This window comes from Pollachius pollachius (genome assembly GCF_949987615.1).
Source record: "Pollachius pollachius genome assembly, chromosome: 2".
NCBI lineage: Eukaryota > Metazoa > Chordata > Actinopteri > Gadiformes > Gadidae > Pollachius > Pollachius pollachius.
This window is the reverse complement of record NC_136935.1, coordinates 32,707,530-32,726,187: the sequence shown is the minus strand read 5'-3', so window position 1 is coordinate 32,726,187 and position 18,658 is coordinate 32,707,530. Positions and strand designations below refer to the sequence as shown.

At 44.4% G+C, this 18,658-nt stretch overlaps 2 protein-coding genes across 2 annotated transcripts; both read left to right on the top strand.

Annotated features, from left to right (window-relative positions):
• Positions 1–1,164: 1,164 nt before the first annotated feature.
• LOC307071582 (tubulin polymerization-promoting protein family member 3-like) lies at positions 1,165–4,319 on the top strand. Its single transcript, XM_079730613.1, has 4 exons — positions 1,165–1,217; positions 1,865–2,056; positions 2,254–2,407; positions 3,653–4,319. Exons 2-4 carry the CDS (start codon positions 1,866–1,868, stop codon positions 3,842–3,844), a joined length of 537 nt encoding a protein of 178 aa, XP_079586739.1. The 5' UTR covers positions 1,165–1,217; position 1,865; the 3' UTR covers positions 3,845–4,319.
• A 7,061-nt stretch (positions 4,320–11,380) lies between these two features.
• cbln18 (cerebellin 18) lies at positions 11,381–13,765 on the top strand (the record flags this gene model as incomplete). The annotated part of the gene is made up of 4 exons (XM_079730303.1): positions 11,381–11,477; positions 11,993–12,169; positions 12,461–12,592; positions 13,464–13,765. The coding sequence occupies 4 exons, from the start codon at positions 11,381–11,383 to the stop codon at positions 13,763–13,765; spliced, it is 708 nt and encodes a 235-aa protein (XP_079586429.1).
• Between the last annotated feature and the right edge of the window lie 4,893 nt (positions 13,766–18,658).

Genomic DNA, 18,658 nt, shown 5'->3' with positions numbered 1-18,658 from the left:
GCCGGACGCAAAGTTAAAGTGAATGCCCCTGGTGAAATCAAAACACTATATTTTCAGTTGGTTGAGAAACACCAACTGCTTTTCTTTTCTGATGGTTTCGAATGATCCTTGTGATCTTTTTCACATGGATATCTTGCTTTTCAACATATTTTCAATGGGACAGACTCGGTTTCCCAAATTGAGTCCGTTTGATTGGATGGCCTGTCTGTCTACCTACTGCTATATTAGTCTGCTCTGAGTAGCAGGTAATTCAGGAAAAGTTAAACAAATCAGCCACTAGAGGGGGTACTCTGCCCGGTCAGTCCACCATACAAACCTTTGGTATGCGATTCATTCACAGAACGACCATGGAAACATGCAGTCATAAATTACGTGTCCTGCGATCGTATCATGTATGTACTGTATGTATATAGGCTAGTATACCCCATTAATTTAAAGCATTGTACGTGTCAAGGCATAACCAATTGGAGCCACTACAAACAAAGTGCTAAGTGCCCCGGTTTCTAAAGAAAGCAGCGGAGCTACGAGAGTCAGAACACAAGGTTCGTATTTATTTATTGTATTGGCTGTTGGTCAGAATAGTTACATCAGAGGCAAACCTTCTGCCCATTGGCTGCTCTCATCACTGTAAACAAGGCGTCCATTGTCACATGGGAGAGAGGGGGAGAAATGGAGAGAATTGGGTGTGGCAGATGCAGCTACGATCCAAGGTCTGAGGACATCCAAATAGAAAGAGAAGATGGAGGAGAGAGGAGAGGAGAGGGACTGCGATGAGAGTGGGAGGGGGAGAAAAGGAGGAGACGAAAGGGAGGCAGGGAGGAGAGATGAGGAAACCAAAGAGAGGACCGATGGAGGGGGAGGAGAGAGGAGAGTGAGAGATGAGAGTAAACAAGAGGGGAGAGGGAGAAGAGAGGGAGGGGGAGAGGAAGTTAAAGTGATTACACCCACAGCAGAGATGATGTCATGGTTTGTACTGGCCTGTGCGCGCTCCCTCCTCCTCCTCTGCCTTCTCCCTACTCACCCCTGCCTGCCTTCCCCTCTTTCTACCTCCTCTGCCCTCCAATCCGTATCTCTCCATCTCTCTTTAGCAATTGTTTGACACTGCAGGCGACAGGTGAAGAGGACCCTGAGGAAGAGGAGAAGGAGGAAGAGGAGAACAACAGACCAGGGTTCCACCCTCAGAGCGTAGCCTGCCACAGAACCCAGGATCCTACCAGGTATGTCACCACACCCACCACTTGAAGACCGGCTGCACCATGACTTATTAATGGATCTCTTATTCAGATATTTAGCAGGCTTTTATCTGAAGACACTTCGGATAACTCATTAATATAACGAACAGATATGGGTTAGATCATGTTGCTTAAGGATGCCCACAGGTTAGACTGAGGACTTTAGGGGATTGACCACCAGGGAGCCTAACAACCAAATAAAGACACTTGCGTGGTCCCTTAATCTCAATTTAGCTGCACCGTACAGGAAAGTCTTGAAGGACAAGCTCACGACTATTGGATAGGAAGGACAGGATCAGGCGACAGTTACAGATAAAATATGGGTTTGACAGCAGAAGGGGAAGGGTTTGGCAGTAAAAGGGTTTGACAGTAGAAGGGTTGGAGAGTACAGTACATGGTTTGAGATTGTAGAAGAGGGGTCTGTTAAAGATGGAGAGAGCTTTTAGTAGGTCCAAACCACATGTTGAGAAAATTACATCAAGATGCCTTCAGCGCTGCTTCATGATGGACGATAGTGACATACAAATACTGATAGCAAGTAGATCAACGTGTGTGTGTGTGTGTGTGTGTGTGTGTGTGTGTGTGTGTGTGTGTGTGTGTGTGTGTGTGTGTCTGCGTGTCTGTGTGAGCAGCATGGCAGAGAGCTCAGCGTCTGTCGCGGAGGCCGAGGTGTCCTTCAGGAAGTTTGCGGTGCACGGAGACACCAAGGCTACCGGGAAGGAGATGAATGGGAAGAACTTCGCCAAACTGTGCAAGGACTGCCGAGTTATCGATGGCAAGAACGTCACGGCAACGGACGTTGACATCATCTTCACCAAGGTCAAGTAAGGGTCATTCCGTTGTCTTCAGTAAGGTCAATCGATACCACTGCCTCAAACAGCCCCCATTGGTACGCTCCGGGTCTCTGCACCCGTGCTGGTATTTTGTTTGAGTAACATAACATTTGCATACCTTATGGTTGACCGAGATCCACCTATGTATCCTTGTGTACTTGTATGTTGTGTGTTGTGTGTGTCTGCAGGGCGAAAACAGCGCGCGTAATCACCTTTGAGCAGTTCAACCAGGCGCTGGTGGAGCTGGCGCCCAAGCGCTTCCGAGGGAAGGACCAGCAGGAGGCGCTGCCGCTGCTCTACGGCCTCATCGCTGGCAAGGGGCCCGCCAACGTGGGCGTCACCGTGAGTAGCAGCGGGAAAAACACAGGACAATGATGGGCTTCTTCCAGTAGCCGGTGCAGGCTGTGCTATGGGTTTTTCAAGGGCTCTTAGTCTGTTTCTCTCTCTAGTTAGTTGGTCTCTCTTAAAGCTGACATCAGCCATTTTCACTCGCCCCGGTTTGTGTTTTGATTGAGTCTCATGGTTCCCACACAATCTTATCCAAACAAAGTTGAGTGAGCAGCATTGCGGATTGCAGCTTTTTACTTTTATGGTGAAATTACTTCATGAACAGGCAGCTAAGGTTTTTGGCTAGCCAGGAAGGCGGATGGATTATGATTCTGAATAAGTGTGCATTTTTTATTCATAGGCCTACTTCTGACCTACGATCTGCACCCAACAGGTTTCTCAGGTTCTCTGCTACAGGTCAAAGACAAAGTCCTATGGAGAAGGGAGAAGTCTTAAGTGTCTAAGCTCTTCATCTGTGGGATGGCCTGACTTTGTCAAGAACCAGCTAATTTCATGAATCTCTGTTCTAATTTTTTTTTAAAGTGTTAAAGAAAGACAGCCCCTGGTAATGGCTTCCCAGAAAAAGGCAGTTTCTGAATCTAGCAGCTGGTTAAGTATTATTTGGGAGATTCAACAGAGCACGTGAACGTCATGACCGAGCTCTTTGAGAATGTGACTGTCAGTACTTTGGGGATACCTCAGTATTTTCTGCAGTTGTAATGTTACGCCCGCCGATTCAGACTCAGTGACATGATCTCAAACTCAAGTCTGTTAAAGAGGAGGGTATTCTGATGATTCCGGAATTTCAAGTCTGGGATTCATTACTAAAATACCTATTTTTACATAAAGACCTTCTTGAGCTTATTGAAACGAGTTCATGGGTTGGACCACTTTCATTCTATCCAGTCCATGCTTTCCATCTCAGCAGCAGGGTTGTTTCTAGGATTTTCTGTATTCTGAACCAGCCTGGGGGGCTGACTATTCTATCACAAATAAACACACACACACACACACACACACACACACACACACACACACACACACACACACACACACACACACACACACACACACACACACACACACATATTAATATATATGCAAATACCATGCATGATTCAGGGGCTTCATTTCCATCACCACACCCCAAACTAATGTTGTTTTGTTCCAATACACCATTCTACAGCATAAAATTCCAGACCGCAATCAGGCAATTAAAAGCCTTGTGATCCGATTGCCTATCTGTGCTCCAATCTTCAGAAAGTGGCGAAGGCCGCGGCGGTGGACAGACTGACGGACGCTACGAAGTACACAGGCTCCCACAAGGAGCGCTTCGACGAGTCCGGAAAAGGGAAGGGCAAGGCCGGGAGGGAGGAGCTTCCAGACACCAGTGGATACGTGGGCGCCTACAAAGGTCAAGGTTCATACGACGACAAAGTGAAGGAGGCCTAGTCAAACTGGAGCTTACCTCATAGGTTGAGTCGCTCCAGAGATGGGGCATATATAGGCCTGTGTATGTATAAATCATCATAATATATGCAACATCAGTCGATGATAAGAACAAATCTTTGCTCGACATTGCCAGAGAATAAGAACAAAGCTACTAATGAAAAGATTATTTAAAGTTTTAGGTTTAATATAATGTGATTTGATATACTCAGCAACATGTGTTGGAAAGAAAATTGCTAACCTACGTTCAATACTGCCAGCGACGCTAACACTAGACATTTGCGACTGAATCAATGCTTTCAATACAAAGATTTAATGCAAAGCCATCCAAGGTATATACCGATACAGCATTTAGGGGCTAGGACATTTGGATAAAGGATGCCTACACATCCTAAAATGACATGTTCCCCAAACAAGAGATCTCTATTCCAGAAACTAATCGGAAAAGAGGAAATGGAAATCTTAACATAATTGCATTAACTAAATTTGTTGTGAAGTTACTATAGCTATTTCAGGTATGGAATAGTTCTGAAGCAATGATAATGTTTATTATCGCACTTCCTAGTTAAGAGCTTCAACATGTGACTTGCTGAAACACCTACACCTCGGTTGTTCATAAATAAATCCTTAAACATATGTTTTGTTGGCAAATAATAAAATAGTTTCACCCTGTGTCCCAGTTTTCTATATTTAAATGACAACTGTACATTTATAATTAATCTCTTGTGTTTTATTTACGTATTTTATAAGAATGCATATTATAATGAACATTTTAATAATATCGTTTTTTATGTGTAAAAAAAAAAAAAAATCATTACGGGTACCACTGCGATGTCAATTTTCGTAATTAAAGAATTGAATCTGTATCTCTTTGGTTGTGTACGTTTTAGGTAGTCGTCGTCAACTATTTAGAAACTGATTAAAACTAGACCCAGATGGGACTCGAACCCACAATCCCCAGCTTCGGAGGCTGATACCTTATCCATTAGGCCACTGGGTCCTTGGTGTTTTGGAGACAACTTACCATTTAATACCATTTCCTCAATTCCTCATTTACATAACAGAGTTAGATAACAGACAAGCAGAGGTAGAAAACACGGGGGAGGGGGAAGTGAGGAGCTACATCCTGATTGGTCAAGCAACATTTAAATAACAAGGGACTCTGAGAACAGCTACCGTGCAGGTTACGCAATGTGTTCTGAAAGACAATAAGAACATCTGTATAGCACCATTAAAAACAAAGTTTACAAAGTGCTTTGATTAAATAGATGAATTTTTGCAGGGTGCAGAAGTAAATACAGCGATCTATATAGACAAATGAACATTATACATAAGTCCTAACTCACATGTAATTTACATAACATGTGAGTAGATTACGAAAAAATACTATTTTCCTGTTAATCTGCTGCTGATAATGAGTCACGGGTTTCTATAGACTTCCTTTTCACAAAAGCCTGGATACAGTTTCCCTGAAAAACTAGCCATGACCTTAAGAAGAACAAACGTATAGTTACATAACACCGCACACCTAGTCCCACCTAGTAATGTGAACCTACGAGGACAGCTCCACCAGCTCTCACAGTACCTTGCCCTGCAACAAAGGTTTCCTAGGGAATATGTTGTTAATAGACATATCGACAGAAATAAAACCTGGTTCCCTAAATTCTCAGGGCACCACCAAAAAACAACGGCACTCTTTTCAGTTGTTCTTTGCGCAATAAAAGGCCCAATAAATACAATGAGAATAACTAAAAGGTACTTTATGTAGGAATCAGACACTCCTTCTCATTACTGACCCCTCTGTCTGTTAAGCGAACTGCAGTCTGCTGGTGCTCACGCATTCAGAACACTGGAAAGCTATCTCATTGGGTTGAGACAGTAACGATAGTTATGATATTATAACTCTGGTTCTATGATTGTAGGTGTTGCCGTCTAGGCTTCGCCTTATGGGCTTGTCCCGTGCGCTTGCTTGCACGCACTGAAAATTTCAAATATGCACCAATCAACGTGGGCACCGCCCAAATTTCCCACGGCACCATAATGCCGTGCATACCGCCGCTCGCCTCCACGATTTCTTTGAGCATTTGGAGGATACAGCAGGTGGGAAACTAGACGGCTACGCCTACAATCATAGAACTACAGTTATAATATCATAACTATCGTTCTATTTCATGTAGGCCACACCATCTAGGCTTCGCCTTATGGGCTAATAGAACTATCGTTCTATTTCATGTAGGCCACACCATCTAGGCTTCGCCTTATGGGCTTCGCCTTATGGGCTAAGGCGAAGCTGCGAGCGGAGCCCAAACAATGTACTCCTGCTGGATCCCAGTCAAAAAACTTAAGTCACCAGGGCACATCAGACTCAAAAAAACAGAGGGTGTGCAAAACACAACAGCTTGATAAAAAACGAATTCCTCCTACATCAAGCATCAAGAGAAAATAGTGAATCTGTAAAAACTCCGGCTCAATCCGTGCTTCATGGAATCCATGAAAAGGAAAAGAAAAAAACAGTAATACGGTTTCCATTAGGTCCGCTACCACCGGGGGCGGAGCTATGGAGTCCCAACTCTCTAATAAGGAACTTCTCTCGTCCGTTTCTCATTGGAAGAAACGGCGGGAGTGCTATACTGGCAGACGAATTCAACTCGTAAACTGGCGAGCCAATAGAAACCTTTCTAGTCCGTTTTTCATTTGAAAAACGGCGGGAGAGAAATACTGGCAGTCAAATCGAACTCGCCAGTCGGTGGGAGGATATTAACGACGACACTTAAAAGAACATGCCTATATTCCTAAGCCGTAGAAGGGCCGGACTCAAACACAGAGTGGCCGAGGGCGCCCCTGGACATGTCTAACATGTAAAAACGGACAAAGGGGCCGGGGGAAGACCAAGACGCAGCCGCGCAGATGCCTTCCACCGAAACGCCTGAGTAGAGCCGTTGAAGCGGCCACGCCCAATGTCGAGTGAGCTTTAACGCCCAATGGTGGCGCTAAGCCCTGCCGAGAGTAGGCTAAGCAAACACCCTCACATATCGAGCGAGAAAACTGCTGTTTAGAGAGAGCGCGGCCCCTGCCAGCATCGCTATAACACACAAACAACTGTTGTGTGGAGCGGAACGCGGCCGAGCGTTTTGCGCCCGCACCGGGCACAGGAGATGCAACTCCGCCTCCACCTCACTAGAATGAGGCGGGGGGGCAAAAGCCTTAAGCACAATATCCCTCTTATGTATCATTATCTTATAATGTTCCACTTGGGTTTTGGATTGTCGGGGCCGTTAAAGTAGTTAACTGTTATTAATGCTAACCGGGAGCTAGTTCTGATCTGGCAGACTTCATAAGACATACTTGATAGGGAGGCGGGAGGTGCTCGCAACCTTTCACAACCTAACTGATTGTCATTTCACACGTGAATGGACGAGCAGCGTTGGTGTCACCTCCTCCGTAGGCGGGCCCTAGTGCCATTTCGGTGAAGACAAACTATGAAACATTGACGTTGCTATGCAACCTTGACTGGGAGAGTCGTGACGTCATAAGTCGGGCAGATCCGCGTTAGCATAATGCTTCTTCATAATAGTTAACTACTTTAACGGCACCGACAATCCAAAACCCAAGTGGAATGTAGATGGGAAAAGTGTGTAGTTCAAAACCTGAGCAGCTTTTACCTCTTCGCCACCTACAGAGTTTGTCTCGTACGATCATTCAAAACCCCCATGTTATTTTCCATAGACATTTAAACATGGAACCAAGAGCCTCGGAGGCGGGACTTATTCTTCAGAGGTCTATTGAACCCCATGTTATACACCGGCCGCCAACCCTTTCGGGGAAATGAATGGGAGTCAATGGAGGCTGAGGGAGGAACGTCCTCCCTGAAGTAATTGTCAATAGGCGATAGGGGGTGCTAATGTCCCTTTACTAAGGGGAAACGAACATTACATATACAAAGGCATTAAAGTAGTCATATTTAAGGGCATTGATTCATTTGTAGTCTGGGCAATCTACATTTTTTTATTCTCAACAATGTTAAGGAGGATCTTACTCCCTCTCCTCACTGGAGAAGCCTCCACTGGTCTTTGAGTGATAAAAAGGGATAAAAGTCAACACAGTGTCGGAAAAACCTCGGACACGAGGAGTTGACTGAGCTCTCTCGGATACCGGGCAGAAACAACATTTGTTTCACTACGACTCCTTTCAGCTGCCCACCCCTCGTTCTCCTGCAAAAAATAAATAAATAAAATGGCTAATAAAACGCTTGAGGTGGCGTTTCGAAAAGAGAAAAGGTAACTTTTATTAGTACATGGTATAAAGATAATTGTGATCCTTTGATTGATATCCAGACATTTTTTGTGGAGACACATTCGTATTGGAGTGAACGGAGATATCTACTTCTGGGCCCCTTGAATCGAGGGACCCGTCCACAGCCCGCTTAAACAGCTGCAAATACCAGACTTGGCCGCTTAGCACTGGTGGATTGCAGTAGTATGCACTGTTCCTGGGGGCTTCCCGTCCCGTCTCGTCCTTCCCGCTCTGCTCGCCACATTGGTGTTAGAAGTGGGATGTGGCCTGCGCACGCGGAGAGGGACTCGAGAACGACGGTTGAGCCCATGGAGAATGATACACCCTGCGCTACGGGAGCGCAGCGCCCCCCTTTGGCCACGACCGGAATGACTGGAAACTTTGCATCTGTCCACCGCTCCCTGGTGGCAAGGAGAGCGGTGAAGCTGTTGAAGTTCTTCGGGACAACGACACAGGTTGTATAACTGCTGAACCTGGGCACCCGTCTCGTCTCGTCCTTCCCGCGCTGCTCGCCACAATATGTTTTAATAAAGCCACATAGTTTACGAAGTAAAGAAATGTGGAATGATGAATGATCAAGTGAAAAGATTCAAACAGAGTTCTAAAGCCTAAATGGAGTAACTAATGTAAACAAAACATGCACACCATTTAAAATGGTTGGAAGCAGATTGAGTGTAGGAGTTGAACAAATAGCTAGAGTTTGAATACATTTGAGATAAAAAAAAAATTGCAATGGTTGAATCGTGTGTGTGTTGGGAAAGTGGTCATCGAGATAAGCTCACAAAATTACAAGTCTTGTCCCATTGGACTCCTTGGAGTTTCAGCTTACGTATGATGTTTCATATGACCGTTTGTGTAGATAGCATGAGGTGAAAAATGGTGAGGCTATTTGCACCCCTGGTCAAATTATCAGTATATGCTATTTGTACCCTGGTGCAATTAGAAGTAAATGCTATTTGTACCCTTGTACAGTTATCAGTATATACACACAGAAATGTGTTATATTAATACCCCCCCCCCAGTGCAAATATCAAGGTATGCTAATTTCACCCATGTGCATTTATCCTGGCATATTGGTCACACAATGTAAAAAAAAAAAAAGAACTGCTGCGGACAAGTAACCCTGATAGGATGTGTGGTGATCAGACTCCTCCAATACATTTGTAAACACCCATGATTGCCTAGGATAACATTGGGAATAGCTACACTATTTTGAATTGTTAGCCTCATCAATAGAACATGCAAGTAAAACAGCTTACTTTAATCTTTGACTTATTGCTAGATTGAGATGTGATGTGTAGGCCTAAGTATTCTCCAATTCTTAGGGCTTGTCCTCTGAATATCAGGGAGGAACTGAATTTGAAACTTTATGATACAGGAGGTCCATCCATGTAAGCTCTATTAAGAATCACTGACTAAGAACCACAAACTTACAAAGTTTTTGCTTTTGCTACATCCTCTGCCTACTGCTCACCAATAAGAATTTCTCTCATGCCAACTATATCTTGAAATGATACAACACACAACTACATGTGTACGGTAGCTAACACCGATGAGACTAATTTCATTAATGCAAGCAAAGTACATTTTTTTACAACACAAAGATTAGTTTATTGTGTTAACCAATAATAAAACCAAAAAGACATAAAAACACAATTTTTACATTGTGTAAATAAACGTATGTAGGGTGTTTTTAGCCCAACTGCATGTCCAAGTCTTAAAGTAGTAGGAATAGACACTCCATTATTATTATTTCTGTTTTGTTTAAAATTCAAAAATAAATAAATAATGGAATGGTAGCGCAAGATTCTACGGTAGAGGATTATGGCCACATGTACATTTATTTGAGTTCTGAGTTTAAACTCAGAATTCCATGTCTCCCTAATCCTCTTCGGTACAATTCCAAAGTGGAATGGAGTCTCTCAAAATTGTGGATGCAGTCAGGTCCCAAAAGGTGTGGAGAATAATAAAGAAATAAAGAATAAAGACAGATAATAACAATAGTTTAGGGCTACTGGCAGCACTCACCTAACTAATGTTAGTTAGTATCATAAATAAACAATAAAGAACAGATATTTATTCCATTATCCAAAGAAATTAGACACTACTTCCTTCTTATCCCTGCTAAACCAGCCCGCCATTGAGAGAGTTGGAGAAGACAGGGGTAGGCCAACAAGAGGGGTGGGGAGCAGGTATCAATAACTATAAATTAAATATACAATGAAATGCGCTGAATAATAATAATAATAATAATAATAATAATAATAAAGAAGATTAAAATAAATAGATAACAGATATCGTGATATTTTTGTAGTCCCTCATATTTTGACTTGCTTGATGTTCTTCCCTGTATAACCTCTGGGGGCCGGTAGAGAACACTAAAGTTAATGGTGTCCGCTTCCCCCGCCTAAGCCCAGAGGTCGGACGTCAAGTGAGGAGTCTTTAGGCATTCTTACATGAAATTGTTTGCATGCAATCCAATGTGTTGCATCTAAAAACAAAGCGCATTGTATTGTTTGTGTTGACACACACACAAGCACGCACACACACACACACACACACACAAACACACAAACACACATACATGCCCATGAACACAGTTCATAGCTAATGTAGGGCAAAAAGAGATCATAGTAAACAAACAACGGCTTGATCTTATCAGCGAACCAGACACCTTTGGCCTCATAAACCGCACACACACAGATCAGATGATCCTTCACTCTGGGGACTGTACCGACACACTGGGGACCCTATCGAACCGGCCCCCACACCCTCCTGCCCTTGCGGGTCACACCTAGGCTAGATGAGGATCTGAAGGCTGGACATGCAGATGCAATAGAGAAGGATCTCAGGGATTAGAAGTTTTCTATGGGTCGATTGTCCCCCTGTTTCGAGCACCGGCCACCCAAGTTCACTCCACCCACCTGGGGACTGAAAGCACCTGTAAATAGAACGCACCCGCCAGCCAGGAGCCTCAGGTCCTCCGTCTCACAGGAGTCAGTTATCCTTCCCTTCCCTGTTGCTGCTGGAGTGGATGTAAGGCAGAGGAGAGGTCCCGGGTGGTGGTTGTCATGGGGGTGGTGGTGGTGTTGTCGTTGTAGTGAGTTACTTTTTAGATATGAAGCTCTGAACTTCAAACTGTAGCTTTATTTGTGTTATCTCCATACCAGAGGTTGATCTTGGCTACAGAAGGAGCTACAGACTGCTACTGTTCCACACCTGCGCCGTGTCCTTCCGCTGGTTGAGATGAGGGCTGTGGTGCATCTTCTGTTGGCTGTGGGCGTGTTTCACCTAGCTAGGGCCCAGGAGTCGTCTGGGATCCTCCGCCTCACCGAGGCAGCAGGTACACCCTCCGACCCTCTGAGAGTAGATGATATCAAGGTTTCTGTCATTCCTTATGATTGGTTACAACGTGGATGAAGAGTTAGCAAACTGCTCATGGACCTGTGATGTGTTAAGTAATATCTCGCTTTATTCATGGTTGTAAAGGGCGAACTCTTCAAATACGTTTAACCAAGTCAAAGTAGTTAAAGTAACTCCATACTACCATGGTCAAAGGACAATTCTTACATTTGGTTTCTACTCAGAAAAAAGTATTAAAGTATGCTCAAGTGGCCAAACCAAAACATGAATTTTAGGTGCAATCACCTGGGGGTTGAGCTCATGCTGTTTTTGGCATGCAGGCATGCTGAATTTTCTGTAAAAAAAAAGTATACCACTTTAAAACAAAAGCTAGTATTTTTTCAAGTGTTAAAGTGTGTAAGTGTTGTCATTAAATGACAAGCTACCGTAAACTGCATGTCCCCTGTTTCCCCCTACTCTGGGGGTGACAGTAACGGTCTGGTTCTCCTCCATCAGTGGCGCTCCCCGGGGAGCTCCCATGTCCTGGGTGGGACTGTGACTGTGCGCTCCGCCAGGTTGGCTGTTGCTGCGCCACCAGCCGCATGCACGAGGTGGAGGAGCTCACCTACACCCGACTCACTGACATGTGGCAGAGCATCAAACAGCTGGACCGCAGCGTCCAGGAAACCATAGGTACCATGGCAATCACAGGAACCATGGCAACCAAGGGTAACATGGCAACCATAGGTACCGTGACTACCATAGGTACCTTGGCAACCATAACAGCCATGCCAACCTTTGTTGGCATGGCTGTGTACCATGGGAACCTTAAATGCCATTGGTAGCCAGGATCGCATTCAAAATGTCAGCACATCATGTGTCAGAGAAAAGTGCATGATTCGCAACCCTTGTTACGTGCGTCAATATGACGTCATATCATCTATGATATTGTGACTATCTTGGTGCTGTCCTGGTTTTTCTCAGGGGGAAGACGGGTGGCTTTCACTGCCTCAGGGATTCCCAGCATGCACTGCTTCGGACCATTCTCCATCGATGTGTCTGTTCCCTACAACACCGTCTCCCTCAACCACGGAGACGGATACAACCCTGCCCTTGGTGAGCTCCATTGTTATTATTGTTGTTTAGATTGCTGTTATTCTTATTTTATGATAAGTACCACTATTATTTATTGAATAATACAATTAATATTAATTGTATTATTATTCATATAAAAATTACCACCAGTATTAATGATTGATATTATTATTATTATGATGATTATTATTAATAATCATCATAATAATATCCACATTACATTGTACAACTATTCTTTCCAAACTTCCCTATTAACCTCTTTATACGAGTACCATCCTTAAAACTTTACCTACTACCAATGTGATTTCTAAAAAAAAGGGTATTTTACTATCAATACTTTATTTTCTTACTTCATTCTACAACAATAATTCAAACTGTGCTTATTACCTTACTAAAATAACATCTATTCAATGACTTAAATCATACTATTTATAAATGATTCGACTTTTAAACCAAGAACACCCTAGCCACCACCCAGAACACCCTAACAATGAGTAAAAACACCCTAACAACGGTGTTGAACACCATAGCAACCACATACAGCAACATGTAAACCAACCGATAACGCCCCAGCAACCACATAGGACACCGTAGCAATCATCCAAAATACCCAAGAAGCAACATATATCCCTAGCATCAAACCACAGCACTACTTCACTCTACTGTACATTTCCAATACACAAGGCACCTATCACGTTATTTCCACCAAGCTGCACACCACATTTTCTTCAGAAAAATTATTTTTCACCATTTGTAGCGTTATATAATTTAAAATTTCATTACGATTTCACTACATTATTATAAGAATCATGTCATCCACTCTATTTCCATTGTTCACCTAATATTGGTCCTTCCGCACCACATGTGATCGCCTCGTCCATCCACTCCTCAGGGGTCTTCACGGCCCCCCGCGCCGGCCTCTACTCCTTCTCCTTCACGGCCTACTCCAGGCGGGCGTCCGCAGGGGACCACATGTTCTTCCAGCTGCAGCTGCTGCGGAACGGGGAGGTGATGGCGTCGGTGTGGGAGGAGAACCGCGAGGACTCTGAGGACAGCAGCACACAGGGCGTCCTCCTCTCCCTGGAGAGGGGAGGGCAGGTGTACGTGCTGCTGCGCACCGGACGCAAGCTCTGCGGCGACGCCGCCGGCCGCAACGCCTTCTCGGGTTACATGGTGCACGCCGTGTCGTCCTGACCCGCTCGTCCCCCACGCACACACACTGGCATGCAGGCACCAGTTCACGTGCAGGCACTCACAATGGCCTGTACGCCCAAGTCTTTGTACCTCCACACACACACACACACACACGGACTCGCACACAGATACATGCGCACAGATACAAACACACACGTTGACCTGCAGGCACGAGTTCACTTGCACACAGGCCACATGTGTGTACTCGCCTGTGCATGCACAGATGCGACCGCAAACACAGGCAAGAATGCACACACACCACGCACCTCTTGTTTTGACCTGGCGGTCACAGTTAAAAGTAATATATACATGCATTCACCATTTTTCAACCAAATCCTAATCCTAACCATCCCTAACCTATTACCTAAACTACTAACTAATTACCTACCTGAACTTAAGCAGTTCTCTCCTAATACAGACAAATTCGATATTGTGATCTAATTTAGTAAGATAAAATCCAACTTTTTAAACCATATTTGACAGGAACATGTTGATAGCACATACGTGGCAACGCATTGTATACGCTTTGGGAACATATCATTACACTGGTCATACTGAACAATCTGACACAGGTGGTGAATTACAATATGAGTGTAACTTTAATGTCCCCAGCATTGAGGAGCCCAATGTGTTTTATTATTAAACAGTCTGATCAATATCCAGATAAAGATGTTTACTTTGTTCATCTGTGTGTGTGTGTGTGTGTGTGTGTGTTTGTGTGTGTGTGTGTGTGTGTGTGTGTGTGTGTGTGTGTGTGTGTGTGTGTGTGTGTGTGTGTGTGTGTGTGTGTGTGTGAGAGTGTGTGTGCATGTGGGTGTGTGTGCGGTATGTTACTGCATAATGTGTGTCATACATGTCATATAAAATATGAAATACGATTTCTTTTAGCAAGAGAAAGCACTAAAGTGTTTGTGTATGCGTGTGGAAAAGAGGAAAAGGGATAGAGGAGAGATATAGACCAATAGAAAGAGAGATAGCGAGATAGATAGAGGAGAGAGAGATAACTATGGTTATTTATATATCTCTGTATAAATTCTACGTCTCTTTGTTAATTTTCCAAATCAACGCTTTTATTTTTGTAAAATTGCCAATGCCATGCCAATAAAGCGCTTTGATTGGGCTACAGCAGAGAGGTAGCATAGTTCAGCTGCATTGGCAGATGTACAGAAAGAGAGAGAGAGAGAGAGAGAGGGAGACAGACGGAGTGCCACAGAGAGAGACAGAATCCGGCTTCCTATCAGAATTGTGTGTTCAGGGCTCTCCCCATTATGGCCAGGGAGAAGGCGTGGATGGGGTGGAAGAAGCCCACACTCACTAGAAGGCCACGGGCCACCTGCTGCAACACACACATCCTCCCATGTGTCAGCCTAGAGCTCACCAGTACAACAAGCTGGTGGGCACGTTGTCCACCACGAGGTTACCAGGATGATCAGGAAACCCTGGAAGGGTCTCCTCCACCTGGTCGCCCCCCATCCCCTCTCCACTGGTCGCCCCCCATCCCCTCTCCACCTGGTCGCCCCCCATCCCCTCTCCACTGGTCGCCCCCCATCCCCTCTCCACCTGGTCGCCCCCCATCCCCTCTCCACTGGTCGCCCCCCATCCCCTCTCCACCTGGTCGCCCCCCATCCCCTCTCCACTGGTCGCCCCCCATCCCCTCTCCACTGGTCGCCCCCCATCCCCTCTCCACTGGTCGCCCCCCATCCCCTCTCCACCTGGTCGCCCCCCATCCCCTCTCCACTGGTCGCCCCCCATCCCCTCTCCACTGGTCGCCCCCCATCCCCTCTCCACTGGTCGCCCCCCATCCCCTCTCCACCTGGTCGCCCCCCATCCCCTCTCCACTGGTCGCCCCCCATCCCCTCTCCACTGGTCGCCCCCCATCCCCTCTCCACCTGGTTTCCCCCCCATCCCCTCTCCACCTGGTTTCCCCCCCATCCCCTCTCCAGCTGGTCGCCCCCCATCCCCTCTCCACTGGTCGCCCCCCATCTCCTCTTCACCTGCTTGACCTACATGACGCCAACGCCGTGCAGAAAGGCGTATGTGTATAGTAAATATACATGTTAAAGAATAAATATTCTCAGCGTTAAATAAGGACATGAATTTTTTGAATAAATTATGAATATTCAACCCGGCCTTCATTCAGTCGACTATTGCAGCAGTCTGACACAACACAGCGGTCATCATTTCAATTCATACTTGCATGTGTTTAAGTATAGCCCTGCGCAGAAATATGTAAGCCACCAAAAAAGATGACGAGCAATTCACAACAATTGTATGAAAGTGGAATTACTCTACAAGCATGTGAGGCAAATTAAGCTGAGGCCTGCCAGGTAATCTTTCATCCTTCAGCCAGTTAGTGGAGGGTCGATAAACATTGTGTTGATGTAGAAATCAGCCGCCATGCAAAGCTCCTCAGAGCAGACTGAATACACACACACACAAAATCTGACTAAAGAGACAGTGTTATTTTTGGCTGAGGGATAGCAATCGACTAGAAATAAAAGGAGAAACATGAACGCTGTCTTTCTCTCTTGAGACAACGGATTCTGCTCTGTCTCAGTGTTCAAAGTGCTTAAAGCTTTACTGTTTGGTTTGCAGGTCTGAGAACAGATGCAGAGTGCCATGAAACATAAGCTGCCTGCTGCACATGCATGATGCTGTTGGTTGTTGTCAGTCACTTTTTATTGGTTAGTGCTGGTTAGTAAAGGGGAGGTTTGGTTAGGGTAGATAACTGCTGGTTACTGTTGGCAAAGGTAGGTTAGTGCTGGTTAGTGTTGGTCAGTGTAGGTTTGCACTGGTTAGTATTGCTGTATATATTTCTATGCAGATGACTGCTCAGTGTCCCATGACATGCAGAATCATTTTGTTCATGTAATATATATACAGTTTTGATCATATGCAAAATACTGGCATCATTTAAACAAAGAAAACTCAACTTAATTCGTTGAAAGAGGCACGTGATATTGATTTAGGTGACTGAAATAGAGGATCTTTGTTCAAATGCCATTAATAAATGTTGTTGCCCAGCCCATTGAAAGCCATTGACATATCTCGACAGCAAGAAAAGAAACAACGTCCTCACAATCGCCACTATTAAAGCCGAGAGGTATGTTTATCCCCCTTTATTTTCTGAATGGTAATAACCCTAACCCTAAGGTATCGGGCATGAAATGGTACTTTTGTTATACTAGAAAATATATATATTTTTGTTTTGAATGCAGAACACAAGTATTTCATTTATATTCAGAGATCAGCAATAAGACTGCAATGTTTTGAAGGTCTCAAAAGACAGTCTTTCAACGAGCTGAATTAAGATCTGCAGAGCTCCTGCTCTTTAAATTAAGGGAAGTTATCTGTTTGTCCAATCATCTTGCGATTTCATATTTACCATCAAAACTTTATTCCCCCCACCGAGATCCTGTCAAGCACTCCAAATGCATCATCCAGACAACTACCAACTTTCCTGAACCATGAACTTCACGGTCAATTACTCTTCTACTTATTTCCTCCCAAAATCTGATATTGCATTTGCTATCTCTGTTGTCACACTGCTACTGGTTTCCCCCCTAAACATGTACACCCTGTTGCTGATTGTCAGAGGTGGCATGGAGACCATCAAGTCAGACTTTTACCGCCTTAACCTGGCGGTCTCTGAGATTTTAATGTGTTTCTACTGCCTTTTTTATATACTTTATGTACTGCAAGATATTTCAGTACTTATTCTGGGGGTCATGTTTTTTGTAAATTTCCTCCATGTCTCCCGTCACTTGTTTCAGGGATGTATCTGTGTGGAATGCTACTTGGCTGTGGTTCACCCTCTGACCTTTCTTAGGTACAAACTACTCAGGTATAAAATAATGTGTTGCTCTTTGGTCTGGTTCATCACGCTGGACTTTTGTGTGTTCTTTACATTCTACGGTAGTCGTCTATTATTTGTTACGTATAATGCTTTGCTAGGCTTTTATACGGTTGTATTTTCCCTGATGTTGTTCTGCTGTGTGTCAGTCCTGTGGGCTCTGAAACAGCCCGGTCCAGCAGAATGGAGGAGACAGAGAGCAGAGGGCTATGATGCCAAGAGCAGAGCATTCAACATCATTATGACCACCACTGTGATCACTGTAATGAACTACCTTCCAATGATTCCGCTTTTTTTGCTGAGTAATAACTTAAGTCCACAGGTACAGGACGTTGCTCTAGCTATAGTTCATTGTTGTGGTTTGTTTCCTCCACTCCACTACCTTCAGAGAGTTGGGAAACTCATTCCGTCAAATTTCCTGATGACTATGAAATGTACCACGAATTAATCAATTGTCTTGTAAATAAAATAAGGTAGGATCTACCGAAAGAAAAGGTGTAGGAAAATGTAAGATGTTTAAGAAGTACACCCTTATATCCTGTGTATTCTATATGCAATATGTTATTTTGTCTTTTTTGTTCGTTGCCTTAAATCATGTGCTCTAACAGATGGAATGTATACATTTTTAGATTTATTTTGTAATCATTTTATTAAAACAAGTAAATTAACTTTATCAAAGAAACAGAAACTGTTAGTAAATGAGGCAATCCACTGTCCGTGCTGGGCCAGTTAAAAAGTGTAGGGAGTTAAGCTACCAGTTAGTCTTCATTATATGAAACTTCACTACAGTGAAGCTCCCCCCAGATATATGTGGCAAGCTAAGCTTGTCTTGCCCAATGTTCAACCTTGCTCCCTGCCCACCTGTGTCTTGTTAGTCATGTGTATTTAAGTACTTGCCTTGGTTCAGTTCCTTGCTCGATCATTGTTTCTGTTATCGCATGCACCTTGCCTCGTGTTTCATGTATCCAGAGCTTTGTGTGAGTAAAACGTCGTTTGGAAAATTATCTGTGTCGTGCAGTTTGGGTCCTCAACCTCAGCAG